This window comes from Corythoichthys intestinalis, chromosome 22 (assembly GCF_030265065.1).
Source record: "Corythoichthys intestinalis isolate RoL2023-P3 chromosome 22, ASM3026506v1, whole genome shotgun sequence".
Taxonomy (NCBI): domain Eukaryota; kingdom Metazoa; phylum Chordata; class Actinopteri; order Syngnathiformes; family Syngnathidae; genus Corythoichthys; species Corythoichthys intestinalis.
In genome coordinates, this window is record NC_080416.1 from 9,753,314 (window position 1) to 9,769,236 (window position 15,923).

The 15,923-nt window shown below is 40.8% G+C and overlaps 1 protein-coding gene across 3 annotated transcripts in view; it reads right to left on the bottom strand.

Annotated features, from left to right (window-relative positions):
* lipea (lipase, hormone-sensitive a) overlaps window positions 1-15,923 on the bottom strand; it is a 26,554-nt gene continuing 10,631 nt past the window's right edge. Inside the window, exons 2-12 of one of the 3 annotated variants that reach the window (XM_057827885.1) lie at window positions 11,699-11,845; window positions 8,898-9,145; window positions 8,490-8,774; window positions 8,310-8,400; window positions 5,594-5,739; window positions 5,310-5,495; window positions 5,080-5,232; window positions 4,857-5,001; window positions 4,568-4,795; window positions 3,974-4,353; window positions 1-564 (exon numbers count right to left, since the gene is read on the bottom strand). In XM_057827885.1, the coding sequence (XP_057683868.1) occupies window positions 331-564; window positions 3,974-4,353; window positions 4,568-4,795; window positions 4,857-5,001; window positions 5,080-5,232; window positions 5,310-5,495; window positions 5,594-5,739; window positions 8,310-8,400; window positions 8,490-8,774; window positions 8,898-9,145; window positions 11,699-11,714 (2,112 nt within the window). In that variant the 5' untranslated portion in view covers window positions 11,715-11,845 and the 3' untranslated portion in view covers window positions 1-330. The other 2 variants (XM_057827886.1, XM_057827887.1) reach the window with 2 other exon arrangements.

Genomic DNA, 15,923 nt, shown 5'->3' on the forward strand with positions numbered 1-15,923 from the left:
ATAAATATTAGGATATATTTACAGTACGCTAAGTACATAACCACTGCAACAACACAAGATGAATGCCTGTTATTCACATTACATAACCAAACCTGTAAACTGTAAAGCATTAACCTTAACACCTTTGGAAGCCAGACTAGTACTTCAGGAGTGTACATACTGTACATAAAACAGCTTAAAGGCACTAAAACTTTCAACAACTGCGACTTCTGTGCAATATTTAACATAGAAAAAAAAGACACAACAAATTGTGTTGTCATTGTGGATCATAAACCGAAGAGTTTCTAAAAGAAGCAACGTCCTTAAAAAATGACAAAACTCCAAAGATGATTAATCTCTTCTTGCTTTGTCAGAACAGTTTGCTGTGTCTTCCTTCCGGAAAATCTCCCTTATTTTCTCCAAGCAGATTTCTGCAGCGACCTCAGTCTCCTTGGAGAGCTGCAACAGGCTGAGGAAGCCATGCGGCAGGTCCTCCACCACCGTCAAGCTAACGGGTTGGCCCAAGTCTCGTAGCTTCTTGGCGAACATCACGGAGTCATCTAGTAAAGCGTCGAGAGCAGAGGCCTGCGTGGAGACGAAGAGTCAGGCAATTGGCATATTCCGAACATTTTGCAACAAACGTAAAAATGACAACGATGGAAGTAGACTTACAACAGTAGATACGTTTTGGTAGCTTTTTGACCATCGTCGCCTAGCGATGACAACCAAGGTGTATCTACAAGGGGTGTGCCACCTAAGGCACCCCACGATTCGATTCGATCATTGAACGATGATCACGGTATTGACGATGATCACGATTATCGATGCATCATGCATCAGTAATTCATAAAGTAGCCAAATAAATGTATGTTCATTACTTATTTAAAATACCCTAATGATTCAACAGGAACGACGGAAACATGCCAATACAATAAAAAGCTGCCCTTGGGCCTTTTTTTTTTTTTTTTTAACAAGAAAGTGCAAAAAATAACCATTTCAAAGGCAGTACAGGACTTATTTCTCAACATGCCTATGGTGGAAAACACAGACAATGCTGAAAAAGCAGTTTCTGCTCTTGCACCCATCTTCAAAATAAACTGCTGTATTTTAAGCCAAAAGAACTGTTGTGTTTGATACAACAATGTCTATAAACTGCCATAGCAGTTTCACGGCGCATTAAGCCCACAAATTATTTTTAATTTGTCCATTTTACCCTGGAGACCCCCGTTTACAGACACCGTGCAACCACTTTTGTTCCAAACCAGCCATAAACAGAATTATATTTATTATTCGAAATGTCTATCATATTGATCTTAGAGTCATTAATTGATGTCTAGTATTTAGTTTAAAAAAAAAAAAAACTTTGAAAAAATGATTCACTTGCCTATTTTAAACAAATTACGTCACAATGAAAAAAAGTGTCTGTAAATAGGTCATCACCACATAACTATCGTTTAATTGTATTTTTTTGTTTTTGCTACTGTTGCATTTTCTCCGTTATTTTAGATGATAATCGATCCAAACAAAGAAAAATTGAGGAAAACGTTTAAAAGGGTAATTATTTGAAAAAGAAAATCTCAACCATTCCTTGATGTCTGCGATTGCTGCATCGTGACCCTTGTTATATTACCGTGTTTCACTCATAAAATCCCCACAAAGTCCAGCTGTGGCCATTCACAGCTGTGTCTTGACACTCAGTGAGAGTTTTTGGATTGAAAAAAGGTAAGTAAACGATAATATCGCATTAAAATCATGGTGTCTTTAATTATGCTCTCTCATGTTCTCACATTGAGTTAGGAATTAGGGGTTTAAAATTTTTTTTAAATGCCCTCCTGTTCAAAATTTTTCTTCCCCCAAGAAAATCGAGATTTTAAGCTTTCCAATGATGTACCACGCATGCATATAGGACTGCTATAGGATTTCCGCCCTATACAACCCAAAGCTGACCTTATCCTGCTATTTTTCACAAGAAGGTAGAAAAAAATTAGCTGTTTCAAAGGCAGTACTTATTTCTCTTAACAATACAATAACATTTAAACTGGTGGAATGAATTCCACATTTTCTGGAAACAAACAAAGTGCCTTTAGAAATAAGACTTCTTTTAACCAGCAAACTTTGTTTTCACAGATTTCTGTGCTTACTGGGCATGTTTGCAGTGTTACCGCTGCATTTAATCCTGGTTTTACACGTTTTGCATCTGGAGTAACTTTTGTACACCACCAGACAACGCACAAATGGACATGGAAAGACATGTTAGCGAATTTGCTAATTAGCATAGCGCTGGGCGCTAACTAGTTACATCTCAAAAACAACAACAATAAAGGTTAAACAGTACAAGAAGTTTCGTGTACTCGCTTCTTATAGATGCACATGGGACTTAGCAACACACTAGGGACATTTTCCAATTAACACGACTTGAAAATACTGCTGAACAACTGAAAGGCAAGGAGCAACGAACCATCTCTCTTCCCCTCTCGCGCTAAAAAATTACTTGCGCACAGAAGAGGACCCAAAGTGCGACCGCCCGGTTCTTGCCTGTCTCATACGCAAATTTGTTTTCGAGTCTTTTGAATAGCAGTAAATCTCTCGCTCAGTAACTTGCACGGCAGCCACCCTAACCATGTGTAGGGCTGCAGCTATCGAATATTTTAGTAATCGAGTAATCGACTGAAAATTCTATCGATTAATCGAGTAATCGGATAAAACAAATATATTTTTAGGTGAAGAGCAATTATAAATATACATGAGAAAACAAGACATTTCATCTAATCTTGAAGCATTTTCAGTCAATCAATGTCTTTATTTTCGATGTATATTGTTGAAAACAGCCAACAATTGCATCTCAGATGTAACTAGAATTAAAAAAAGACAAATTCACTGCTTTCACTCAAAAAACCTTTAGATCTTATTAAAATATAAATATATTTATACCTAAAAATGCCATTACGCTTGATAACACACATCACTTAAAAGTTAGGATTTTTCCCACCTGTTTCAATTGAATTTCTATTTGTGTCAAGCCATTTTTAAGTTCTAGTTAAGTTTTACGCTACTCTAAACTGTAAGTCCTGATAGGATTTTGTGTTTTTGCAGTGTTCAAGATAATTGTATGATACAGGCTGTATTGGAGCACATTAGGGACCAGTGCTACTTGGTGTTTTATCCAGCAATGACTACTAAGCTAAAATTGATAGTTAGCATGATTAAGTTTTTATTTTACACCCTCATCACTCCACAATGCTATGTTATGTTAAAGCCTGTATGTAAGACACGTTAGCCACGCATCGAAAGTGGTCATAATTAATAGAAACCTAGCCCTCCGCAGGGCTAACGTTGCGTGAGCTAGTGACTCAGACAGTAACGTTAATCTTATTTTTTAGCGCTTAGCGCTCTTTATTAGCGCTTAGCGCTCTACTGCTTTAAGATGGCCGCTGTTTATTACCGCTGCCCAGATGCGGCCGAGTCTATCATATTGCATCTAGTTCAACATACATGTGATCTCTATGAGACTCCTCAGATGCTACCTGCTACCAACTTAACATCACGCGAGCTAGTTTTTAGCAACGTCGGCGTAGTTTGGAGCGGCTGTCGGCTGCGGAAATGTTTTATATATTTTTTTATTGCTTCTTCCTCTACGCACGTGACGTCAGCGCGTTGTCCCGCATTAAAAGTAGTCCGAGCGAAACGTGATGCTTAGAGCTGTCAAAATAAACGATTACTCGAGGTGAATAAAATTACTCGGATCAGTTTTTAAACTCGAGTTACTCGAGTTGCTCGAGTATTCGTTTCAGCTCTAACCATGTGCATTCCTTAAGGTGTCCGGGTGGCAGACGTGTCTTGAATTTCGTTCCGCTAGCAGCGGCTGTCTTAAAGTTATTAGAGAAATAATCGATGTATTGGCCCACCGCTAGCATCTACCGCTGTAAGTCTGCTTCCGTTGTCGTCATTTTCCGTTCCCTGTTTTGCATTACGAGAAATTATTGGATTGTCTCACCACGAGGTGAACAGGCGGCAAGCCTCGTAGAAGGCTGTCAGGCGCTAGCAGGGGTGACACAAATGGGTTCCTGATGATAGGACAGGATGTCGGCTGAACAACCGCAAGGCACTGGGACCGCAGAGGCTGGAAGCCTTCTGGGTAATCCACGTGACATTGGGTGTTTGCAGGTGAGGTAAGGCTTGTATTCCTTTCTGTGCTTTTGGAGTCTGTCGGTGTTTGCGAAGGGGTTCTACTTGTAGGCCACAAAGGCGGCAAGAATGATTGGATCCAGCTGGAGGCTCCCTGAGTGAGCTCACTTAAGAGTACTGTAGTGTCTCTGCTTAAAGCTCTTAGACTGTTGTTTCCCACAGCAGGTTGTACAGTTTGAGAATCCGCACCTTGGATGTGAAAGAAAACAAAAATGTTACACAACAGCTAGCAGAGTACTCTGAAGGTAAGGGTCTCAATTGTACAACTCATGCCGTCCTCAAGCCCACATGGTCCAGTTTGCACACAAATACTTTGTCCATTTTGTTTTCAGGCACGATCATTAAGTCCTCTCTCGTTAAATGAGGTGTGAAAGAACATACGTCCAGTGTTGCGCCAACCTACCCGCATAGGCGTTGAGGCACTTGGCAAGAACACCCAAAGGTAGCAGTGGGTCAAGGAGTGTGAGCAAGCGAGAGGGCGAGGCGTCGGTGGTAAGCAAGGTAGCCGGGTAGGCAGCCATGATGCCGTCAGGGACCCGGATACCGCACGTCATGGCTTTCATGGACACGGTGATGCAAAGGTTGCCCCCGGCGCTGTCTCCAGCCAGGCAGATACGGTCTGCTGTTGAACCTGGGATCCCAAAACCGTTGAAAAATCATTGGGATCTTAGTTAAAAATTACTTACACTAACCGAGCAGATGGCAGTTTTTCAAGGCCCAGCAGTAAGCGTAGAAACACTCTTCAAGAGCTCGAGGAAAAGGTGCTTCAGGTGATAGAGAGTAGTCGACGGAGAGAACGGGAACGTTCAACTGCTTGGACCAGCTTCGCAGATAATTCTGATACAAAAGAATAAACCTATTAAGACTGATCGACCCTGAAGGTTAGGAATGAAAGGAAACCATGATGTGTTGTACTTCATGTGATCTGGATGTCTGAGCCACGAAGCCTCCCCCATGGAAATGAATGAGCAACCACGGGGACGGTGGTTGCTTCTGCACTCCCGCGAGATTGGAAGAAGATCCCGAGGGCGGACTGTCGCGAGAAAGCGCCAGCAGTTCCTCACTGTCCTGCCAATTTACAGTCCCAAGTTTCAACAAATATGCTGGTTAGCTTAGAACATTGAGTCTAACAAAAACTTTATCACCTGTCCTTCTCGAAGCTCGTGGGAGATAAGACGCATGTGGACAGGCCCGGGCCCCCAGTGAGCCAGTGGAGGTGATACAGCAGTAGATAGACTGGGGTCTGATGCCAAAGGTAGTCGTAACGGAATGGGAGGTATCGTTAACGTGAGGTTCAACTGTACAGGGTAGGAGGCTATTCTACTAAAGCCCTGAGGAGAGAACCACACGAACAGACATCACATTTAAACGCTTACTTTGACTGAAACAAAGAAGAACAATACAAGGTTGAACATTTGACCCTGCCTACTGTTAAAAGCTCGGACTCTGTGATGTTCCAGAAGGACTTCCAGAACTGCAAGTCCAAATTCTGAGTGATGCGTTCGAACTCTGCGCCACGCAACTCTGGATCAATGACGTACTTCCCCGATGTGAGGAGCGACAGGGCTGCCAAACCTGACAAAAAAAAAGACTAATTAGATGAACATGTGTAGGGCTGCAGCTATCGAATATTTTAGTAATCGAGTAATCGACTGAAAATTCTATCGATTAATCGAGTAATCGGATAAAACTAATATATTTTTAGGTGAAGAGCAATTATAAATATACATGAGAAAACAAGACATTTCATCTAATCTTGAACCATTTTCAGTCAATCAATGTCTTTATTTTCGATGTATATTGTTGAAAACACCCAACAATTGCATCTCAGATGTAACTAGAATTTAAAAAAAAAAAGAATAATTCACTGCTTTCACTCAAAAAACTTTTAGATCTTATTAAAAAAAAATATATATATATATATACTGGACTGTCTCAGAAAATTAGAATACACAATATTCTAATTTTTCCTGAGACAGTCAGGAAATTAGAATATTGTGTATTCTAATTTCCTGAGACAGTCCTGTATATATACACAGGACTGTCTCAAAAAATTAGAATATTGTGTATTCTAATTTTCTGAGACAGTCCAGTATATATATATATATATATATATATATATTTACATATATATATCTTACCTAAAAATGCCGTTACTCTTGATAACACACATCACTTAAAAGTTAGGATTTTTTCCCACGTGTTTCAACTGAATTTCTCTTTGTGTCAAGCCATTTTTAAGTTCTAGTTAAGTTTTAAGTTAGTCTAAACTGGAAGTCCTGATAGGATTTTGAGTTTTTGCAGTGTTCAAAATAAATGTATGATACAGGCTGTATTGGAGCACATTAGGGACCAGTGCTACTTGGTGTTTTATCCAGCAATGACTACTGAGCTAAAATTGATAGTTAGCATGATTAAGTTTTTATTTTACACCCTCATCACTCCACAATGCTATGTTATGTTAAAGCCTGTATGTAAGACACGTTAGCCACGCATCGACAGTGGTCATAATTAATTGAAACCTAGCCCTCCGCAGGGCTAACGTTACGTGAGCTAGTAGCGACAGTAACGTTAGTCTTATTTATTAGTGCTTAGCGCTCTTTATTAGCGATTAGCGCTCTACTGCTTTAAGATGGCGGCTGTTTACTAACGCTGCCCAGACGCGGCCGAGTCTGTCATTTCGCATCTAGTTCAACATACATGTGATCTCTATGAGACGCATCAGACGCTACCTGTTACCAACGTAGCATCGTGCGGGCAAGTATTTAGCAACGTCGGCGTCGTTTGTGGCGGCTGTCGGCTGCAGTAAGTTTTTTTTTTCCTTCTTCCTCGCCGCACGTGACAGCGCGGTGTCCCGCATTAAAAGTAGTCCGAGGAAAACGTGATGCTTAGAGCTGTAAAAATAAACGATTACTCAAGGTGAATAAAATTACTCCGATCAGTTTTTAAACTCGAGTTACTCGAGTTGCTCGAGTACTCGTTTCAGCTCTAAACATGTGTTTCGTGGATCTGGAGAAGGCGTTCGACCGTGTGCCTTGGGGAGTCCTGTGGGGGGTGCTCCAGGAGTACGGGGTACCGAGCCCCTTGGTAAGGGCTGTTCGGTCCCTGTATGACCTGTGCCAGAGTTTGGTCCGAATAGCCGGCAGTAACTCCAATTTATTCTCAGTGTGGGTTGGACTCCACCAAGGCTGTCCTTTGTCAACGATTTTGTTCATAATTTTTATGGACAGAACTTCTAGGCGCAGCCGAGGGATTGAGGGGGTCCGATTTGGTGGCCTCAGCATTGCATCTCTGCTTTTTGTAGATGATGTGGTGCTGTTGGCTTCATCAAGCCGTGACCTCCAACTCTCATTGGAGCGGTTCGCAGCAGAGTGTGAAGCGGTTGGGATGAAGATCAGCACCTCCAAATCCGAGACCATGGTCCTCAGTCGGAAAAGGGTGGCGTGCTCTCTCTGGGTCGGGGATGAGAACCTACCCCAAGTGGAGGAGTTCAAGTATCTTGGGGTCTTGTTCACAAGTGAGGGTAGGAGGGAGCGGGAGATTGACAGGCGGATCGGTGCAGCGTCTGCAGTAATGCGGACTCTGCACCGGTCTGTCGTGGTGAAGAAGGAGCTGAGCCGAAAGGAGAAGATCTCCATTTACCAATCGATTTACATGCCTACCCTCACCTATGGTCACGAGCTGTCGGTCGATAACAAGAACAAGATCCCGGATACAAGCGGCCGAAATGAGTTCCCTCCGGAGGGTGTCCGGGTTCTCCCTTAGAGATAGGGTGAGAAGCTCGATCATTCGGGAGGGACTCGGCGTCGAACCGCTGCTCCTCCGCATTGAGAGGAGCCAGCTGAGGTGGCTCAGGCATCTGTTTCGAATGCCTCCTGCACGCCTCCCCGGAGAGGTGTTCCGGGCATGTCCCACCAGCGGGAGGCCCAGGCCACGCTGGGGAGACTATGTCTCTCGGCTGGCCTGGGAATGCCGTGGGATCCCGCCGGAGGAGCTGGTTGAAGTGGCTTGGGAGAAGGAAGTATGGGCTTCCCTGCTAAAGCTGCCACCTCCGTGACCTGACCCTGGATTAAGCGGTGGATGATGGATGGATGGATGAACATAAATCTAAAATTAAAGATTTCCAGATTAGAACAAAGACTCACCTAGCCCAGATTGCTGTTTACCATAAGTCTCCCCAAACGAAATCATACTTATGACAATAGTCTGGAGGAACGGACGAAGACTTGGTGAGAACTGTCCAAGGAAACAATTGAAGATTTTTACTTCAAATGCAGAACACGTGACTTAGACTTGGTCATTCTTAACAGTTGCTAGCGTCAGACCTGAAATCCCAGACATCGTCCGTAGAAACAGGCTTTGTGCAAAGAGCTGTACTCCTGCACGTATCTGTGGCTTAGGTCCAGGTCCTGTAAGGAGTACAGTTGACCGAAATCATTGTCGTTGATTAGCCGCTTGGCTAGGTAGAGTAGCGCTCGCAGCTGGCGCAAAGCGCTACAGTAAGCCTCCAATTCGGAAACATTGTGATCAGCCCGGAAGAAGGAGCTCTTGTGATTCGAGGCGATGTAGAGACCCTTGTGGAGGATGTGTAGAAGACACGAGTGGAGCACCTGGAAGTCGCACAAGGAGAAGGAGAATCATTATTGGCCTGACATGGTGCTACCCAAATCTTTTAGGTAAGAAAAGGTCAACAAAAGGGTGGAAAAGGGAAACAATAATCACTCAATCCGTACCTTGATTAATGTGCGATACCCGTTCCCTGGTGTCTCTGCGTCAAAGTCATAATGGTGGTAGACCGCAGTGAAGCTAGCGACTGTCGGCTTGAGGGCCCGACTGTGTTCCTGAATCTGCTTCAAGCACTCTACCAAACGCTGGTTAACAGCGCCGTCGGCGAGAGCGGAAGATCCACAAAAAGTGGAAATATTTTCTTCACAGACAGTGTCCAAGGCTGAAAATACATCCTTGAGATCCATGTCTGAGCCTGGGTAGGTCAAAGAAAGACAAAAGAACCTCTTAAAACGTTACCCTCTTTTATAGACGTCTCTTAAGCTTGAAGTTACGTCATGTGACCGCTGTGTTTCTTGGAGAAGGAACGTTAACCTCTGGGTAAACACGCAAGACTTTTGAATGCAACAAAAGTCATTTCCAGGCTTCCACAACAGATCCGTTATCTATCAGAGGATAGCACTTTGGAACGGGGCCATTATTTGCTGACCCAAAAGGGACTACGAGAGTCACAATTTGTATTAAATGGAGAGTCGAGTGAGTGATTTGAGATTACAAATGAATAGTGCTGCAACGATTAATCGATTAACTCGAGTATTCGATTAGAAAAAAAGATTCTGCTGCTTCTTCGTTTAAGTGGCGTTGTAATGGTTTACTTTGAAAGCGTTTGCATTTAGTTTTATTGATTTGTGTGGATACTCTGCCCCCTGCCTCATTTCAAATGGTTGAATCCAACTGCTCTTTGTTAAGAACAACATAAGCTAAGTTTTTGTGTGAGCTTATGTTTTTTTAATGCATCCGTAATTTAGTTTTTTTAGTATATTTAGCCGTTCTTTGTGGGAATATGTGTCTGAACCATTTGTGAAAAGCATTGTGAAAAATGTTAGCGTTTATAGCATTTAAACTAGCAAACTTTTGCTATGTAAGTTAGCCAATTGTTCTTTTGTTGTACATAGATTCTCAGTTATTTTTTTATACCGTCTGAGGCTCAGCTCAGGTAGCTTCATTTTTCATGTTCCTTATCTGATTACTCGATTATTCGAACTAACTAGTTAATTGATTAATCGACTGCTAAAATAATCGATAGCTGCAGCCCTACAAATTAATTATTGGTCGTGAAAGGCTTTCAAATAAATTAAATCATGGATAAAATAGCTTTGAAAACTAAATTAAAACTATTTACATGGGATCATCACTTGTAGACCAAATCTATTTGAACTTCAAATAGATTGGACGCCTAGTGCCGTCAAATATCCTCTGTTACATTCAATAATAGTACAAAATCAAATTGACAACATGACATAGCGGTACTTCGGCAAACAAATATCGAATCTGGATGCAACATTTCAGTATGGAAACATTTCAATACTTTTGACAACACTAATGCAATGACAGGAAAAACAAAAAAAAACCTCGAGAATAACAGGTTTCTAAAGAGGTCGATCGGTATGCCGATCGACCGGGTCCGATCACGTCATTTTCAAAGTATCGTAATCGGCAAAAAAATATCGGACATGCCTTTTTTAATATTTTTTTTTTATTAAATTGTTTTCTAATTGTAGTTAACGTTACAGACAACATGTCTTACACTCATCCAGAGTCTTTAGTTTTGGCTTAAAGTAGGGCTATCAAATTTATCGCGTTAACGGCGGTAATAACATTAAAATATTTAACGCATTTAACGCATGCGCTGCACTGCCCACTCACACATTGTCGCGTTCAATCTATAATGGCACCGTTTTACGTATACGTAGAGCTAAAAGGCAACATAAAATGAGTATAGAGAATTTTGGCAGCGTTTGAAGCCTTTTTTTAATTGGCTAAAGCCTTACAATGCCTCTCTCAACAATTAGAAATATCGTGGGAAGCAATGCGGGGAAGAAAGGTAGTAGTTGATCTTTTTCTTAACACTCTATGTTATTTCCCAACGCAGAGACGATATATCAATTGGTACCACTACGCACAGTCATGGTTGCACTTCCCATCATGCATTTGGGCAGAACAGTTAAATGGCTACAGTATCATTTACTGAAAGCTCAACAAATACACTAGATGGCAATATTTAGTCACAATATACAAAGTCACATTTGTCCTTTAAGAATTACAAGTCTTTCTATCCGTGGATCCCTCTCACAGAAAGAATGTTGATAATGTAAATGCCCGCTTGAGGATTTATTGTTATAATAAACAAATACAGTACTTATGTACTGTATGATGAATGTATATATTCGTCCGAGTTTTATTCATTTTTTTCTTAATGCGTTGCCAAAATGTATATAATCAGGAAAAATTATCGGGAATGATTGGAATTGAATCGGGAGCAACAAAAAAAGCAATCGAATCGGGAAATATCGGCATCGGCAGATACTCTAACTAAAACGATCGGGATTGGATCGGGAGCAAAAAAACATGATCGGAACAACCCTTAGGTTTACATTTCAAAACATGACATTTTGATGAAATAGTGCTGTCAATGACAAGTCTAGTACTTGAAGTACCTGTTGAAGCTTTCCAGCTAAACGTCTCTTGACTTCCACCAGCTAATACTTGTATTACTACTGTCCTTGAGCTTCAGCTTTCACCTGTTCACACGTCAACCACATGAGCTTAAATATTTACAGGTAGCCCTTTTGTCCACTCAATTCCACCGACCAAACCTGATGAGCTACCGTGTTTGTATCTAAAACTTTGCCGACAAGTTTCTACATATCGAAGGCAGTTAATTCAACGCTTCAATGAACTACTATCTAAAACCTCTCCCGTTTCTTGTTGTTTTGATCGAATTAAGCTCATGTTTTATTTGACTTACCGACAGCAACAGGCATCCCCGCTTCTTCCTCAACGGGGCGTCGGTGAACGGCAGCCCGCCCACGGCGCCCAGAGGCAGGGAATGCTGGGTAACGTCATGTGAGCCGAGCCGCTTCCCTCCCGGCTAGCATAACAAACCGCAAAGCAGCTGTACCAGTAACAAAAATAGTTTATACATAAATACGACATTATAATTGTCTAGTAAGAGTAATAAAGCTTCTATTGTTACAGGGTATTTGTTTGACAACGTGTTTGTTGTTGTGAGTGTAGTTTTTAATAGTTTTGTCGAAAGGCTAGCATAAAAAACTGCAAAGCTACTATTACTCTACTCAATAATAATACAGTAGTGGTTTATAAATACGTATTACGAGATAATCTACTGGTCAACGTAATCAGGCAACAGTATTCCTTTTATTGTTACACATTTAAAAATGTATTGTTGTGTTGTTTGTGGCGCTGTGGCATGGCACGTAAGGATTTTTGTCATCGTGTCTTCAAATAAAGATTTATTTGTCAATGTGTGTACATACAAAAAATGTATGTCGCATCTTTTTTCTTTATAAGCAAAACAAAAATATTAAAGAGGCCTAAAGGGGGCCAAAAAAAAAAAAGTACAAAAATATTCAAGTAAAATAAAAATGTCATTTTTATTTTGACTTAACTCTTTCAATACCAAAAGTGTAGGTTTGGTCTCAACACAATATAACAGCATAACCTGCATGAACACTTTTTGCTAGGGATGGGACATTAATTAGACCAAACAGATAGTTTAATTGGAGCCAGGGCTATATTCCTCACGAATATGAGCCTAATTAATTGATAGGCTAGATGATCAATGCAAAATAAATCTGTATTGATTTATACTAACATTCATATGTATTGGTTCAGGTGAAACACCGATCGATTGTTGTCAAAAATGACTAAAGAAATATTTTGAAGTGCAAGTCCCTTTATTTAAAATTGAAAAAAAGGGAGCTATCCAAGAATGGGGGACATAGGAACACCCCTAGACTCAAATTATTGTAATATAAAAGTGATTTGGGAAAAAATGAATGAAAAAAATCTGAGATATCCAAGAACCGATCCACATCTCAGGCATACCAGACTACCCTAAGACTCGAAAAAAGTACTTTCATGAAATTCTGATGTTTAATTTCATTTCACAGATTTTTTTTTTCATGTCAGTTCATGTTCATGTCTGTGTCCCCCTGGAGTGGACCCATTCTTGGATAGCTTTTTTTTTCAAATAAAAGGACTTGCCCTCTGAAGCCACCGTGTTGCATTACTATAATGCAAACAATGATCCAAATGAGGGACGGCTAGCTTAACTTCGCTGTTCCCTGTGGAGGCTGGCCTGACCGCAGTAGTTTTGCAAGTTAACAAGTTCACACAGTTTAATGTTATGCTAACTCTGATGCAGATCGGACTTTCAGGAGCAAAAATCTGTGGTCAACTATCTAAACCGGGGGTCCCCAAAATACGGCCCGCGGACCAGATACAGCCCGCCTCCACATTTGGTCCGGTCCCCTGAACAAAAAAAAAAATTGAAATTTTTTTTTTTTTTTTTTTTACACTGTACTGTCATTTTAATCTGTTTGAGCGGGGCATGTGCGTTAATTGCATCAAATATTTTAACGTGATTAATTTAAAAAAATTATTACCGCCCGTTAATGCGATATTTTTGACAGCCTTAAGTAAAATATTTTATTTATAAAAAAATTATTTTTAAAAAAAATCACGTAACTCCAAGTTGAAATTTCAGCAGTGACATTCTTGCCAAACTACCTTATTTAAACCTCTCTGGCTGCCATTGATGGCAATAGACATCCAATCATTTTGACTGGCAGCGACACTGAAATGAGATCATTCACTTCTAGCCTATTTTCTTCTGTCCTTAACTCAATCGAAAGACTCAGCATGAGTAAAAGGATTAAGTTTCTGAATTATATCAGATGGTGTGCATTTCAAAGGTCACCTTAATGAGCTTATGTTGCTTCAACACGACAATAACTGAAACTGTCAACTTGAAAACACAGGCCTCCATTTCTCCGTGCCGTTCATGTGGGCGGCAACTCGCCTGTCAAACGCCGCTCTGGAATTCGACACTGTCAACAAAATAAGGGAGACCTTTCCTCATCTGATACATGGAGGTGTGGAGGAAATTCCTTTTTATTCGTTTGCCCCATTACAAGCCCTGAACTCATCACGTTTAAAGATTAACAGTAGTGACAGTGATTGAAATGGTTGGATAAAATGGGAATAATCCATTATGTGGAAAGCAGTAAATCAATTACAGATACAGGAAGTCATTCTTAAGGATGCTGGGGAAACTCCAGAAATATTCTTTGGATTCCAGGTACGGGAGCTGATTGTGGCTACTGATTGTGGGCACGGTGACTAAGCGGTTATCGTACTGTATTTGATGTAATTGGGACAAATTTGTTTTGATGAAATTTAGCCCAATTTGTTCCAAGCAGTTGCTTTCCAGTCTGGTTCTGTAAGCAACAATTTTATTAAATCGCTGGAAATGAAAAAACATCGATCGATGTCGTCATCTTTTAGAGTTGACGTTTTATTTCAAGGATAGCTTTTTTTGTAATTTGTGAAATGTTTCAGCAACAAAAATGTCAAAATTGTTTGCTGTGAACTGTAAATAATCATTTTAAATGTATAATGGTATGAAAAAGTATCTGAACCTTTTGGAATTTCCCACATTTCTGCATAAAATCGCCAGCAAATGTGATCTGATCTTTGTCAAAATCACACAGATGAAAAAACAGTATCTGCTTTAACTAAAACAAACAAAACATTAATATGTTTTCATGTTTTAATCAGGATAGTATGCAAACAATTGACAGAAGGGGGAAAATAAGTAAGTGAACCATCACATTTAGTATTTAATGGCCACTCCTTTGGCAGCATTGACTTCAAACAGGTGCTTCCTGTAGCTGCAAATCAGTCTGGAACATCGATCAGGACTAATCTTGGCCCATTCTTCTCTACAAAACTGCTGTAGTTCAGTCAGATTCCTGGGATGTCTGGCATGAATCGCTGTCTTTCGGTCATGTCACAGCATCTCAATGGGGTTCAAGTCTGGACTTTGATTTGGCCACTCCAGAACGTGTATTTTGTTCTTCTGTAACCATCCTGAAGTTGATTTACTTTTATGTTTTGGATCATTGTCTTGTTGGAGCATCCATCCTCTTTTAGCTTCAAAAGTCTGTCAGACGGCCTAAGGTTTTCGTGCAAAAAATCCTGATAAACCTTTGAAATCGTTGTTCCATTAATGAATGCAAGTTGTCCAGGCCCTGAGGTAGCAAAACAGCCCCAAATCATGATGCTTCCTCCACCATGCTTCACGGTAGGGATGAGGTGTTGATGTTGGTATGCTGTTCCATTTTTCCTCCACACGACGTAGTGTGTTACTCCCAAACAATTCAACTTTGGTTTCATCAGTCCACAAAATATTTCGCCAAAACATCTGTGGAGTGTGCAACATTGTTTTTTAAAGACAGCAGTGGCTTCTTCCGTGGAGTCCCCCCATGAACACCATCCTTGGCCATAGTTTTAGATATAGTTGATGTGTGCACAGAGATATTGGATTGTGCCAATGATTTCTGTAAGTCTTGAGCAGACAATCTCGTGTTCTTTTTTACCTCTGAGTATTTTGCGCTGAACTCTTGGGATCACATTTGGTGGAGAGCCATTCCTTGGGAGAGAAGCAACAGTGCCAAACTCTCTCCATTTGTAGACAACTTCTCTGACTGTTGATTGATGAACACCCAGACTTTTAGATATGTTTTTGTATCCTTTCCCAGCTTTGTACAAATATACAATCCTTGATCGCAGGTCTTCAGACAGCTCTTTTGACCGAGCCGTGATGCACATCAGACAATGCTTCAAGACATTTCTTACCAGGTGTGTGTTTTATAGTGGGCAGGGCAGCTTTAAACCATTCATCAGCAATTGGGCACAAACCTGACCTAAAATGTTTGGTAAAAATTGGTTTCAATTGCTCTTTCAGTCTCCTTAGGCAGAGGGTTCACTTACTCATTTGTCCCCCTTACTCTTTCAGTCTCCTTAGGCAGAGGGTTCACTTACTCATTTGTCCCCCTTCTGTCACTGTTTGCATGCTGTCCTCATTAAAATATGAAAACCTATAAATGTTGGGGTGGTTTTAGTTAACACAGACACTGTATTTTCATCTGTGTGATTTTGACAAAGAT